General features: G+C 40.9%; 1 protein-coding gene across 4 annotated transcripts in view; it reads right to left on the bottom strand.

Moving 5' to 3' along the window:
- The window catches only part of myo5aa (myosin VAa), a 52,873-nt gene that overhangs the window by 25,723 nt on the left and 11,323 nt on the right, over positions 1–15,827 (bottom strand). For all 4 annotated transcript variants that reach the window (XM_051077180.1, XM_051077182.1, XM_051077183.1 and 1 more), the window contains exons 2-10: positions 14,480–14,590; positions 12,768–12,939; positions 11,391–11,535; positions 8,872–9,028; positions 6,521–6,664; positions 3,638–3,719; positions 1,604–1,711; positions 1,176–1,282; positions 161–426 (exon numbers count right to left, since the gene is read on the bottom strand). In XM_051077180.1, the coding sequence (XP_050933137.1) occupies positions 161–426; positions 1,176–1,282; positions 1,604–1,711; positions 3,638–3,719; positions 6,521–6,664; positions 8,872–9,028; positions 11,391–11,535; positions 12,768–12,939; positions 14,480–14,590 (1,292 nt within the window). The remainder of the gene's footprint in view (positions 1–160; positions 427–1,175; positions 1,283–1,603; positions 1,712–3,637; positions 3,720–6,520; positions 6,665–8,871; positions 9,029–11,390; positions 11,536–12,767; positions 12,940–14,479; positions 14,591–15,827) is intronic.

Raw genomic sequence — 15,827 nt, 5'->3', positions numbered from 1 at the left:
TCATTGGTGAAATTTACTTCATGGCTGTATTTAACCTTGGTGTAAAATGTAAAGTCTGGTAATAAAGTCGTACAAGTCTGACAAATGAGTGACATTCAAAAGCTCTGATTGGTTTGTTATCCCTCTGAAACCAGTCAGACACAGACAGGCGTATGCGTACCCATAAATGTCGAGGACCCCGATGAAAGAATGCTGTTTGACGTTGGTGATCAGAGCCTTGTTGACATGCTCCACGATCCAGTTGAAGAGTTTGGCGTAGATATGTTTGGACAGCGCGTCACGGGCGTTGGTAGCCTGGAGACGAGGGAGGGGCTTGATATACGTCTCTGTGGCCGTCTTCAGCTTCCTGTGGCACAGCCACTGAGCCATGTCCTGGTAGGTCACGCCCACCAGGTCGCAGAACGCCGTCAGGTGGCGATTGTTGGGCTAAAGAAAAAGAGGAGATTTAAGTCATTACCAGGAGAAACCCAGCAAGCACCACCAGCTAAGAAAAGGTGGATTTTCTCATTGGACTCATTGACAAAACAATGTTGTCCCCTCATAAGGTTGAGGTTGATGCTATAAAATAAATAAGTGGTGCAAATAAGCAGCATAGAATTACAGCACTGACATCTTATTTCTTCACTTGAAAATCCTCTTCTGTATTTCTGTCTCTTACAGACGACCACAAACACTCCTTAAAGATGCACTCTATCTCCGCAATGAATGTGGTAATGTGATCAATACGAGTGAGTACATAATGTTGCCATATGGGAGTCTTTTCATACGTAGATCAACTAACACATTCACAATGAATCTATGAAGTACTGTAAGTGTTTTCAGACTGCCTCAAATATTAAAAGTCATCATATTCATGATAACTGATAATTTAAGTCTCTTAACCACAGAGAATTTAATATTATGCCTTTCTGGTGTCAAGCTTTTTAAAAGCAAAACTGTTGACCACCTTTGACCATGTACACATTTACTTGACACAACAGCTAAAGTCAAATAATGACAAACTGAACAATAATGCGACCGGGAACATGAGAACAGAAAAGACGAGCTCAAATAAAAACTAACCATGTTTAAATAAAATTCACATGACCACAGATGGACAATTGTAAATATTATGCAAAAATATTATGCAACTGTCTCACTGACAGTCAGTACTGATTGATAAATGTTATCCTCACAGGAATGAGACTGCTGTCTGAATCTCTGTCCTTTATTTCCACGTTTCCCAGATGAAGAATAGCAGCCAAGACCTGGAACAACCCCATCTGATAGGACTCATTGATACCTGCAGAGGACAAGCACAGACAGACACAGAGGTTACTGGTAAGAATGTCTGAGTGACTTACATTCACTGTTGTAACTCCAGTCTTAACTACTGCTGTAAATCCATCTGTAATCCTTTGTTCACAGGCTAAAATGATCCACACATTCAACTTTAAACCTGTCTGGTGCTATTTCATTTATCTTACTGTTTCGCACAAAACATCAGTTAGTACATCCAGCAGCTTGATGCGTTCTCACTGACATGCATTAGACTCATAGGATATTCATACATCTTCCACACAGATGTTTATATTTTTTTTACACACGAGTGTATGTGTGTTACCGAGCAATGTGAAGGCATTGCGAGTGGTGCACAGCTCCTTGGTGTCGTCCACACCGTCGATAACGGGGCTGCGGCCCTGCCTCGTGTACAGGAAGTCGTTTGCACTACCTGAGTGGAGAGATGGAGAAAGTGAATGAATTCAGAAAACGTGCAGTACGTGCAGTTTTACCTTGTGCTAATGTGACACTCTCCTTTATAAACATTTATAATGCAGAACTGAATGAGAAAGTAACACAAATATGATTAAGACATCGTAAGATACTTTTTGTCTATTAAAAACATTCACTGGGACAACTTAGCAATGTTTTTTAACATTACCCGTCAGTGACTATGGTTGCCTTGGCAGTAACCATAGCAACAACTGTGATTTGTTTGCTAGTGGTTAAGGACCATGAGAATCACCAAAAGATGTTCATAGTCAGATAGTTTCCTAATAGAGAAAATAACAGCTTCTGCTGAGGTGAAGTTGTTTTAACTCATTGTTTTTCATCACTTACTTTAAATTGAGAAGAAATGGTCTCTCTTAGTACAATAGCACCACAAGGATACACAGTCATGTTTGACAAATCGGACTGACTCACTTACAGACAAATGAAATCTGAAAGCAGCCAACTTTAACTCTGAGACACTGTCACAGACACGGAGACACCATATCAGGAGTCTGCAGATGGCTCTAAGTAAAAAGTAAAATCAGCACACTTCTGTGCAACAATGATGTTAGCTCAACTTTACCACAATCAGTTTCTTCATACTCACTCCACACTGAATTGAGGCATGGCCTGTTGCCTGGCAACAAGAGGCACTGACATGGCTGTGACAACCACTCCATTTACTGAGCCAGGAAGTCAGCAGGAAAGGAAAGACAGCAGCTGTGTTTGTGCTTGTGTGTGTGTGCGTGTGTGCATGGGCCAAATGAGTTGCTGTAAGTGACAGTGCCAGCAGTGTGTGTGCATGTGTTTGTGCGTCCCATGACTAGGATGAGCAGGTGCAGGTCCACAGTGGGAGCACTCAGTATGAGAGTATCAGAGCCTGTTCATCCACTGAGTCAATGAGTTTGCTGCTCCTAAACTGATCTGATACATGGTAGCCCTCTTCAAAAACCTCTTCACTGCAGTTAATAAAAAATGTTTTTTTGGAGATGTGGCAGGGGGACAGGGGTGGGGTTCATCTTTTTTTAGACCCTGATTCTATCTTGGGCCCAAAGCAGGATCATCTCCAGTTGGTGTTGCAGTTTAAATATGACTGTTACATAAATCAGGAAATAATCGCAATTAAACTTTAATTATGCTTTGCTCTCAGCCAGTCACTGAGATGATGGATTTTCAGTGTTGTGGCTGTTTTCCTGCTGTGGAGAGCCACTGCAGCTTAACTGATGCAAAAAAGCAACATGTTCATATTCAGTTCTAACTCTCTCTGACGTTCTCTTTGAGGCTTGTTTGTATGAGTATTCCAAGTCGGATTCGCTAAACCCCTCACTGCTGCACAAACAAGCTGTAAATCACTAGTTTCAGTCTCATGAATGGCACCGGTTCATAAGTGGGTACATGTTCCTGAGATTTAATGATTGGCATAATCGACGCCCTTTTGCTAAATAAGCCTGTTCTGTTCCGTTTGTAGGAAAGTTTCCTTCACAAAACTATAACCCAAGAGAAAAAACATTTTCACTCTGAAAAGTCCAACTGTCAGAAATCCGCAGACAGAATAAAATACATTGTTTATTTTTAGTTCATTTTAGTTGTTTAATTTTATTTCAGTTGATTTCAGCAACATACTTGAAATACACATTCATTCAGAACAAGTGTTTTTGCCCTGTAGCAACACTAAGACTGTACATGACTTTTATGACAAGCCTGGAGCCTAATTTATCACTTCTGATGAAGCTGTTCTCCTTGTTGCACAAAAGTGAACAGATTTGAGGCCATGTTTTTGTAATTGCTTGTAGTGTGAATGCACAGTTAAAGCAAATGATCAACTGTGGTCAGTGTGTGTGTGTGTGTGTGTGTGTGTGCATGCACATAGGTGCAGGAGACTTACTCAGTTTCAGAGTCTTGAACTCAGGCAGATGGGATGATGCACAGAGCTGATAGAAGATATGATAATTCCTCTCCTCATCCGCCTGAAAGAAAGCATGACAAGCATATACTGTGAGGGAAATGCTACACATACACCTGTAGCATGCTCAGTTTATTCAAATACACTGCGTGAATGTTACTGATGAGTCCTACACATATTTGGTCTAATCACCACATTCATGCAGGGAAAGTCAACTGTGTCTGCTTGTTTCTTTACAATCATATCAGCATCACCACTATACAATTTGACAGTTTAACATCTGGAAGCTCAACTGAAGCAGTTGGCAACTCAATGCTTTGCTCAAGGGCATGTCAACAGATGTTACTGAGGCAGATGTGAATGTTACATGTTTATTTTACCACACTCACATTTGCCCGGACACACAGAGAATATGTGACACACCCGTTTTCCACTCATGACAGGGTACCTGATGAATCATATTGTAAATAGGTATCAATATTGTAACTGGCCACTTTCTGATGAAAATATATAACTTGCATATTACAAGGGTGCACTGTGAAGGTGCTGTAAAGCCAGAAACAAAATGTAAAGGCCTCAAGATTTCAAGTCTGTCACCTGTGTCCTACATTGGTGCTACTACACCCAAACACAGAATGCAAACACACACACACACACACACCTATAAATGTGGCACTGGAACCAAGCATGTGAAAAATGTGAGGGGGAAAGTAAACATGTCTTTCCACAAACTTCCTCATTCCTTGACAGTGCTGTCTATGACAGGAGAGTGTGCGTGAGTGTGCACGTGTACCTGTGTGCGCAGATATAAAATGTTCTTTTTCCTTTATCTAGACGCTGCCCAACTCGCTCCACCGGTGAGCAAACACACTCCCGCAGAATATACAATAAAGTTATATAAGACAAAATAAGTAAACTTTATCGATATAGAACGTTTCATGACAAGTAGTTGGAAATAAAACAGGAGTGATGCACAAGACAGTGTCTGTGCTTTTTAAACATATGCACTGATATGAGTTCTCTGAGACTTTGTCGGAGAATCTTAAAGAAGATCTGACAAGGAAAAGTACACAAATAACATCATTATGTAAGAACGTATGTCCTGACACTGAAAAAAACAGAATGAGAGAAAGAGGGGGAAGAGGAAAGGAGTGTCAGTGTCAGTCAGGTTCACTTTGTTTCCTCCTACTTGTCTTTGTGAAGAAGGAAGTCATCGCTGCATATTTCTCCTACTCTAAAAGGACACCAGGGCTAGACTGACAGTTAATGCATGCTACTTTAGTTTTCTTAGTTATCTTCCCAAGAGAGAACATTTTAGAAATTTGCTGTTACTATCTACTGTATCGCTACTGCAGGGGTAACATTATTGTTAAATTGTGGGATCAGAAAGTTAAGTTACATTACTACTACTATGCTGAGTAAATATCCTGTTATGCATCTTCCAGTCAATGTTGTTGAGGGTCTATCTGTGATCGCTGCTCCTTCATGCTGGTGCAGTTTTCCTGTATATGCCCTGCAGTATTCTGCAGTAAACGCACTGACTGAGGATACATCAGCAGTTCAGGCAGGACTAGTACAGTAAGCTGTTGCAAATCAGTGAAGTAGTTACTGTATAAAAGGCAGTCAGAAGAGAGGTGCATACTACATAAGTCCTAAGATCACCTACTAAATGTGCTGATTATCTGGTGACATATAGTGGTGCAAGAGTAGCTGAGAGGTCTACTGTGAGAACAGAGGAATTTCTTGTTCAGCATGTTGCCTGTTTGTTTTCCAACAGTGTGATACTTCACATTATGTCACATGGCTACTTATTTGCTGTGTGTGCATCTGTATGCATGCGTGCATATGCAGCAATCCTACAGTCACATATAAGCCACTGGAAGCCAATGTCCCTTTGAGTCACAGACATGATAATATTAGGCGTGTGCTTGCAGATGTGTTAAGGTGCATATGTTGCCTTTAAATTACCAATGCAACTCTGAGAGAACTGAGATTTAAGGCAGTCGATGTATTAGTTTACAGGTAAACACTGTAATGGTGAACCCACACAACATACAGAATGCCAGTACAAATATAGTTGTGCTACAATTACAAGGTAATTTTGCTGTAATGTCTGAGAGCCAGCAGGAGTCTGTTCCTGGATAAATAAGATAGGTTTTTATTGTATTGGCTCAAATCAGGCGGTAAGCTATAACTCATAGATTTTGGCAACAACACAACCATCCTGATGTCAGTGAATAAACCCCTGAATGTGCTTCATTATGGCTGTAGTGCATGCTATAAAAACATTGTTGCTGGCAGACTTTGAGGGCTCATATACCAAAAACACCTCAGATGTCAAGGAAACAAGCTTAAGTAGAGTGGTTGTGAAAAATGCAAATCAAGATAGGAAATTCTTTTCTCCTATAACCCTGCAAGAAGCCAGAGTGTAAGATCAGTTTAGGTTTATTGTATTTGTGAACAACAAGTTCAGGAAGATACACAAAGACACTTCAGCAAAAAAGAAGTTTGCTATCAGGAACCTAGGTAAAATGGCTGAAGGACAGCCTTGCCACTGTGACTTTAGAAAGACCGACAAAATCTACAACCTGAAAACTGACCACTGACTGAGCTGAAGCTGAATGCAGGTGAGAGCTTTAATAGTGCGTGTTGTGCGTCAAGTTCCTTCAAGAATTGAGTTCAAAATAAAATGTCATCATGTGCAGAGGTTAGCTTTGTTCATTTGTCTGTGATGCCTGAGGCAGGGGTAATAGACTGCAATGAGCAAAGGAATGAATGGACGTCAATGTAACATCCAGACAAGTGAAACAAAACAGGTCGTGTGTGTGCGTTCATGCAGACTCAAATGTGCATTTGTGCGCTCACCTGAAAGACCACTCGTGATTTCTCCAGCAGATATGTTCTCATGTTGGCACCAATGATGCGGTAGCGGTTGTCGAAGCCGATCTCGATGTATTTGCCAAAACGACTGCTGTTGTCATTTCTGGTGGTCTTTGCATTTCCAATGGCCTGAGTGACAGATGAAAACCACAAATGTTAAAACACACACAGCAATTTGAAGTGATAATGTTTTAAAATGTGTTATACATTTTGACAGGGCAAGTGGTGTAGCAGTGCATTTTACATTTTGGTCTAAAACTACTGAGTTAAAAAGGTTATTCAAATTGTCTGGGAATACCACAACAACAGAGTGAATCGCAATTTCTCCTGTGTTTATGAGGCGCTGTGGTGAAGCAGAAAGCACAAGGAAGCAACAAAGACGCTACAGTGACAGTGAAACTGTAGCGTCTTTCATTCATTAAAGAATTCATTAAAGAATAGTTCAACCTTTTGGGGAAATATGCTTATTCACTTTTTTTGCAGAGAGATCTATACCACTCTCACGTCTGTAAGGTGAATATGCAAGCAACTAGTTAGTTTAGCTTTGCATAAAGACTGGACACAGGGAAAAACAGCTACCCTAGCTGTGTTGTAAGTCAACAAAATCCAGACTATGGCAAAAAGTCTTGTCATTGCCAGGATGTCACTGCTCCCAGTCAATAAACAGTCCAGCACATTAACTCGCTAAAATCACAATGTGTCTTTACTGTACTTCTGATTTTGTCTGAATTAAACAAACAAGATTACCAATGGACAGAACCATTGAAAGTCTTCCTGTTTCCATTTTTATGCTAAGCTAAGCTAACTGGTTGCTGGTAGCAGCGTCCTGTTCATATAGACATGCGTACATAGTGTCAATTTTCTTATCCAAATCTCAGCACATTCACCTGATTCTAAAACTACTACACCACAGCTTCTCATTGTGTTTGTTACAACCTGAAACAGGCTGCAGATTATTTGTGGTATGACCACAACTGACAAAGCACTAGTAAGTTTTAATGGATCTCTGTCAGTCCACACACAAGAGCTGGATCAATTATATGTTGACAGACATTTCCTGCTGTGCTACTGTACTATACGTCAGCAAACAAATCATCTGCAGTCAGCAGCCTTAGTTCAATAAACAGGATTGATCAATGAACTCACTAGGAATTGTCAGGAGACGGGTGGGGCTACATACAAATATACACACACACACACACACACACACACACACACACACACACACACACACACACACACACACACACACACACACACACACACACACACACACACAACTAAATCGCGTGTGAACACAGAAGGTTCTTGCTAAGTTAAGGCCAAACACACAGTCCTTCACTGCAGACAAGGAGTCTTTCAGCAGAGCAGGTATTCCAATCTGTGCCTGCATCAGCCAAACACCACGCACAAACACTCTCTCTCTCACACACACAAACACATACACACAGGTTTTGTAATTTCGAAAAAGGCTGATGCAACCATCTACTCTGCCTCCAGGCTTAGAGGCTGAAGTGACATCACTGCGACAAAAGAAAGCTTTCTATTCATTTCATGTCAGCTTGTCTCTGATTGGCTCGAGGTGAAAGTGGTGGCTGGGAGGGAGGAAGAGGGTGATGTTAGCAGAGCGGTTGGAAAGGATGGACAGGGTGGGGGATGGCAGGAGGTAGAGCAGGGTGGGGGGTTGTGGGGATATAGTGGCATATGGGCACAGGAGAGCTCTCCAGCCCCTCCTGTCTTTATGACTCCGTGGGAAGAACACAAATATGCACACACTTAAACATAAGACCTGTGTTATCACAGCGAGAGAGCAGCCTGAGGCCAGAAAGAGAGAATGTGGCAGAGAAACTGAAGGGGAGAAAGTAAAATGCCAGTGAAGGGGAGAAGAGACGAGAGAAGAAGCACAAACAATCTCATCCACAAATCAACTAAGCTTGTGCATACACTGCAGAGTAACTGGGCCAAGGAAACAAGCGCCTATACACAGACTGCCAGGAAAAGTGACGCAAGACTTCCACTTTGACGACAAATTCACAGCAATGGAACAGAGCTTTTTTCAGCAGTCGGATCTTACACCCACAACACATTTCCTAAAAGTGTTCTGATCTATAATTTTAACAATGTACAAAGTTACATCAAGTGATTTCACAAATTCAGTGAGTGTAAAAATCCATCAGTAAATCTGAACAATGAATATAATAAAAACAGCAGCACAAATAGAAAAGAAATGTTGCTGTTGTTTTATATTTTCAAGCACGTTCTTCCTTTCTGCAACAGGCAAACACCAGCTTTAAGAAAAAACTGAAAGTAATCTGAGGTCAGCATCGAGTCCTCACCTCCATGATGGGGTTGGAAGCCAAGACTTTCTCCTCTACGTTGGCCTCGCTGGCAGAGCCGCTGACCGTGGCAAAGTATCTCATGGCGTATTTGGCTGATACTGTCTTTCCTGCTCCGGACTCCCCACTTACAATGATTGACTGGTTCCTCTCATCCCTGACGGGTTGAAAAACAGAGAACACTGTATAAATCATGCATTACTGTAGGACTGTGAAGACCAGTTTGGACTAACAGGGTTAAATCAAATTAGGGCTGAGGTTAAGAGTTACTCTGGTGTAAAGTGCACGCACCGGTCTGCACAGTTTAATCATTAGAGTGTGACACAAACCATGCCAGGGGTAGGTCTTGTGCAGATAGAAAATGTCAGGTGCAATCATCAACAAACATTCTCGGTGCCTGCAGGAAGAGCAGGTGTTAACACACCTTACAACCCCTCTTGTTCCTCTGTGTGCTTTAATATCTCAGCAGGCTGCCCTCCTCTTTATACCCAGAACTGAGACAAACTCCTCAGGCAATGTTGCCTCCTCCTCCTGTGCCACCTTTCTTTGGCATAAACTCCCAGCTGCTGGAAGAGAAACTGGCTTGGTTGTGATCCACTTGTGTCTCAGAGTACAGGATATTTCTTTGGACACCCTCTCACAGGGTTTCAGTTTTTTTCCATGACACCCTCTGGTTTTTGGACCTTATGTTCCTACAGAGCACAGGTTGCTGTTGCTGCAGTTGCTGCTGTTGTGGGCCTGTAAAGCCCATTCAGACATTCTATCTCATATAAGGCTATACAAACTGAATTAAGTGGTAAGACACAACAGTATCCAGTATTTGCTAGTGGTGCCATACTATATATAGGCATGGCCAAAGTGTTGGTACCCTTACACCTCACTGAAACAATGTTCTGTTCTTTCTGAAAAGTGTTGAAATTAAAATCTTGTTTGATATGCACACTTGCACACCTTTGGTTTGCAAAAGAATAAAATACAGAAGCTGTGAAAAGATCTTCTAAAATGGCTTGGACACAATGATTGTTTACCCTCTAGAAGTGGACTGTAGTTATATTTTAAACAAACTGGTGTCTTCTATTACCATCACAGGTGTCTTCAATCTTATGATCACTCAGCCTATTTAAATGAAGAAAAGTCTTCATTGTGCTCTTTGGTATCATTGTTTGCATCGCACTTAACAGAAAAGAGGAGAGTTGTCTGAGGAGATAAAGAAAAAATCATGCTTGAAAGAGAAACATAAAAAACCTGCCTGGACTTTGATAAAATGCATGTTGACAAGCTACAGTGCTTCAGGGAGACTGTCCTTTGGACTGATGAGACACAATTAGTTTTCTGGTAAGTTACATCATCTGTATGTTTACAGAAAAAATGAAACTTTTAAAGAAAAAAACACCATCCCCACAATGAACTACATAAATAGTTATGTTATGGGGATGACTGGCTGCATCTGGCACAGGGTGCCTTGAATCTACAAAGCAAAATGAAATCAGAAGATTATCAAGGCACTCTGGAAACACATTGCTCAGAGTCAGAGAGCTCTGATTCAGTGGCCGTTCATGGCTCCTCCAACAGGATAATGACCTAAAATATACACTGAAAAACCCTCAAGAAGAGAGGAGGGGAAAACACTAGACCATTCTCAGGTGGCCTGCTATAAGTCCTGATCTTAATCCAACTGAACATCTATGGAAAGAGCTGAAACCTGCAGTTGGGAGAAAGAACCATCAAACCTGAGAAAGCTAGAGCAATTTGCTGAAGAAGAGTTCAGCCAAACTATCAGCTGAGAAGAGCAGAAGTCTCATAAAGATTTACTAAAAGAGCCTAACTGTAGTGATTACCTCAAAAGATTGGACTACACAGTGGTTAATGGTCCCAACATTTTTGACTATGCCATTTTCATTTGTTACTTTGAAAATCCAAGTAATGTTCTGTTGAATATCGAATAATGAATACACAAACATGCACAAACACACTTAATTAAATGATTCATAAGAAAAGAAGAAAAGTCTATTTGCATACCTTACATCTTATTTAAAAATATTCAGTTTTGCGCTTCATTATTTCCAAATTGTAAGATTAATATGAAAATAATATAATACAGCATAGATAATGAATATCATTAACTGTACAGCCTTATACTACATGTAAGGCCCTCACTCAGAGCTGGAAAATAAGATGGGGGATCATTTTCAGTGCCATGCAGCATTAGTAAAGGAAGGAAGGAGAGAGATCTGAGCGCTGACTAAACTTTATATACAGTACAGATAGTGTAGATGTGTATGTATGTGTGTTAATGACACAAACTTCCTGAGGGGGGGGTGTAATCTATTGGTTGGCTCATGCATTGGAAAACCACAGTGTTTAAGTGTGAGTGTGTGTGAGAGTGAGAGAGACGGTGAGACCACCATGAGGCTATTTCTGTCTCAGCTTTGACCTACAAACCCTGATGGGAGAAGGGGGGGCTGAGCGACAAGGAGACTGTAAAGAGAGCTACTCAGGTAACACACACACACACAAACCTGGCCATCTGCTTGTAAGCCTCCTCTGCCACAGCAAAAATGTGTGGGTCCATGTCTCCCATGTTCTGACCGCTGTAGGCATTGATGATGTCGGTTCCATAGATTGGCAGCGTCTCATACGGATTGATGGCCACCAGGACGATTCCTATGACACGGATAAAAGGTATGAGCTCACCTGCAGCTGAACTGTGCTCTATTAAACGGGTATCACAACGTTAAGCTACTTATGAGGGTAAGCAGTATTATTCAAGGATAATATGTATTGTATATTGCCCATTATCTGTTCTCAAAATACCAGTTACCTGTTCAAAACAGCAGCAACATAAGCATAAGGAGAAAACAAGATCCTGTAGCCAACACCGTGATCGTGAATAGTAAAAACCCGGGATAAATCTTGTTAAACTCAAAAAAGATGATCTTATTAATGTGCAAATGGCTCTATTTTTCACAACATTTGTACTTGCAGCAAAAACAAAACTTAAACTTAAAACACATAGAGCAAGAAGTGATTGGTGAGTTTCCAAAACTGATGAAAACTCAGCTGAAATACTAAAAATTACTATGAAAAATAAGTGACTTGACTTTGCTGCGAGTAATACCTTACTAAACAACAGTAGTGAACAGGTCTATAGTTTGCAGCTAAGAAAAGACAAGTTTTATCAATGAGTGTAAACATACTCGACAAGCATAGCATACAAACACTGAATGGATAATAAACTGTGCTTAACTAATGACATAAATACAGCAAAGGTTATTGAAGGTCACAGACGTCAAGACAGCACTCAACTAATAAACTATAAAATCCCTTTTGAAGCATCATACAGCTGATTAGCATGCTGTAATATGAACAAACATTGGGTCTCTGTTTTCACTGAAGCCCCTTTTACACTGAACAAGCAACCCATTAACATCTGGCTTTAGTCCTTAGTGGGAAAGGATACAATCACCATTCCTTCTTGGGTCAAATGACTCTGCAGTAGTCAAGGGTATTTATCGGCTCTAGCTCCAATTGATGATGAAAACATAACCGAGTGGACACACTCATTTTTGGCCCTCTTCTGGCGTGACAACCAGATAGGAACCCATGATCAACAATGATATAAAAAGGGTATGACCGTGCTATAAATGCAATGGAAATCAATGACGATCTTAACTGTTTACTTAAGCAGATAATTCAAGATTTAACATTTTATTTTTACAGATTCATAACAAAATGGTTTCATGTTATTTAATCACACAGTTGTAGCAGACATACTCCTAAACAGGACTATAACTCTCAACGCTATGTCACCAGTATTTTCTTTACATAACCATTGCATACTTAAGTATTGACAACATTCAGTAGACCTTCATTAGATGGTTAGAGTGCCTTCGTACCACAGTAAGTGTATATGAGCTTGGAGTCGATGAAGCGGACTTTGAGGTTGTGCAGCACGGCCGGCTCATGGAGGTAGCTGAGCGCTGTGAGGTCATTCTCGCCCACCAGGATGTCAGGGTTTCGCAGGTAAGGCAGGTTCTTCGTCTTGGGGTCCAGCTTGTGCTCAATGTTCTAAGGGCGATCGGGAAAGCAGAGCAACACAGGAGAGTTACAGAAGAGACACAGGACATTATTTTACGCCAAGTGCAATACAAAACTATGAACTCATACAATAGCAAAAGGTGGTGGATCAGTGCAAATATGACTGTGACCTGTGTTAGGACCCTTTAACCGTACACCACAGATATTAATATGACACCCTTTTCCAACAGCAGTGACTCATGATTTGTAACTGTATCTTCCACAGATCAAAGGTAAACACTCACATGAAAAGCAACACAGTCCCAGAGCTGACATTAAAATATGTCTGAGGTGTCCTGATACCTGAGTTCTACAGACACGTGCCAGCCAATAAGATGCAAGTATTTTCTATATTAATGTGTTGATTTACTGTGTTAATACAAGCAGCAGTCAGCCTCACTACAGCAACAGACTATTTTCTGTGCTCATACTTACCAAATGATGAGAGAGAAACGTGCTTTTTTTCCTATTGCTAAAGGCCAAAAGTGAAAGGGTTTCTTCCTCGTACATCAGGTTAACTCAAGTCAAGTGATAAAATCCACCGAGAGGTTTCTTCCTGATGAGCATTTGTAAACTTCCTCATATGTTTGGCTGTTGCAGTTTCTCAGGTCTGACTGTCCGAGGCTGACTTACAGTGGACATCATAATTTAAATCATCAATAATAGATATCCACACCCACTGAAAGTATTCATACAGTATTTCATATACATGTTCTCAGAAACATCATGAGACAGGTTACAGATTTTCCACAGCTCCAGAGCAAAACCATCAGTCGATCAAAGCTTTGTTGTACTGATCGTGTTTGTAGTTTTGTTCCCCTCTCTCTGTGGAAACTTCAGCTTGCATGCTTCATGCACATTTTCATCCTCACAATTTAAACTTTTTATTTCCCTGTCAAATGGATCTCTTTCTCTGCTTGATGACTGCTTGAAAAGCATATTTGATTCCGCGACAGGACGTCTCTCAGCATCGGGAATGAATTAGATAATCTGATTATTTGACTGACTGGCCTGGTTTGGCACCAAAAATCTGTCACTTGGTCCTTGGCTAATGGCTTCGGTTTTCAACAAATGTCACTGACAACTGCAGGTTTTGGAAACATTAAACAGCCAGCACAACATATAGAACCAGTTTTTACAAATTACATTTACGTATGATCACATGAATATCAAATTACTAGGGGCAATATGGCAAATGCTTTTACTACTAGCATGCATTCATTAACAGGAGTGCTTGTTAATGACTGCTAGAAGAAAGAAATATGTGCTTGTAGCTGTTTGTATTCTGTGCTGAGGAATTAAATCCACTGCTATACATTTAAAATGCTCCTTGGGGCATCTTTGCAACCAGGTCTCATTTGTGGAGAGTGCTAATGGTAAAACCAATAATCGCTAATGAGACGCTGCACTTTGAAGTGTCTTTGAGGCAGAGAGAGACAGAGAGAGAGAGAGAGAGCAAGAGAGAGAGGAGAAAAAACATAACAAGGAAGAGACTGATTCCTCCTCTCCCCACTCCTCCATTCATCCTCACCGTTCCATCCTCGAGCATGAGCAGCAGGGAGGCGTCGCCATTTTTGTAGTCCTTGGTGAGCTCAGCAGACTTCCACACCTCCTCGGCATCGGGGATCCACACCCGAGCACACTGAGAGACAGAAGGAAAAACAATAGTTAGATAAAGACATGTGACAGTGACAGGGCAGCTATCAAAAAATACCAGTTTTCTGATATTATCTGAAATTTCTGTATTTATTTGAGGATTCCACTGTGATAAACTACTCCATCTGGTTTTCAAAGCAGGCTGGAATTAAGATAAGAGATACTATTTGACTCAAGTTTTCTCCACCTCAGCTCAACTAAAACCTTTTTTAAAAGAAGGATAACAGAGTTACTTATGCCTCTTTCCTCTATTAGTTAAGACAGTATGACCTCGGAGAAAACACTGGGCTCAGTGTTTTCACAGCCATGAGCATGTGGCTCGTAATGGTCAGTAAAGTTGTGGGAACAAAATGCTTAACAAATAGCAGCTCATAACAGCGTTCGACATAGGCAATGGCTCGTTGGCAGGCGGGGGGGGGCATTGGGGGAAAAATGTTACAGTGGACACCGCATAACGACTGAAGAATGCAGTTGTGGGTATTGTGTGGTCACTCAATATTCACACACATACACATCATGATTAAACTGTATCAGGCCTTTGAGGACTTGTGACTGGAGGCAATCAGCTGATCACAGACGTGGAAAAACAGCGATGAACACTGCCGGTCACATGGCTGAGGAATCCAGCTCGCAAACGTAGACAAATGCACGCACTTACTCGCACAGACATACACACACACATGCAAAGAATCCTTACCTCTAAAGGTATAGGAGTTTGCCAGATGATTGAAGAACTGAGCAAACCACCCTGTGACCTTAAAAACTCAGACAGACAAGGCCTGCAGTGAGTGAATGTGTGTGCGTGTGTGTAGGTTGACGGATGTCAGTGGTCCAACAACACTGAGGTTGTTTTTCTTACTTTTGACATTACATAAGGGGAGAGACAAGAGCAAATTAAATTAAGGAGTTAAAAGAGGATTAAGTAAACAAATTCTTGAGGTATGTGTGGTATGCAGCAGTGTGTGCGTTATCCACATAAACTGACATTTACAGTAGGCATGTTTGTTTTGCGTAGAATCATTCATCACATATAAATGTATCATATGGCATAAATGAGGAAATGTTATTTTTAAACTGGGCAAACTGTCCCTTTAACCTGATTCTGCACATTAAGATAAAGGCAGATAAAAAAAGGCAGATAAAAATATCCTGCATACCCTGTCTTTTTATCTTTGTTAAAGTATTATTTGGGACATACCAAGTCTATGAGTACAAAACACTCC

This window comes from Lates calcarifer, linkage group LG2, assembly GCF_001640805.2.
Source record: "Lates calcarifer isolate ASB-BC8 linkage group LG2, TLL_Latcal_v3, whole genome shotgun sequence".
Taxonomy (NCBI): domain Eukaryota; kingdom Metazoa; phylum Chordata; class Actinopteri; family Centropomidae; genus Lates; species Lates calcarifer.
This window is presented reverse-complemented; position numbering and strand designations above follow the sequence as displayed.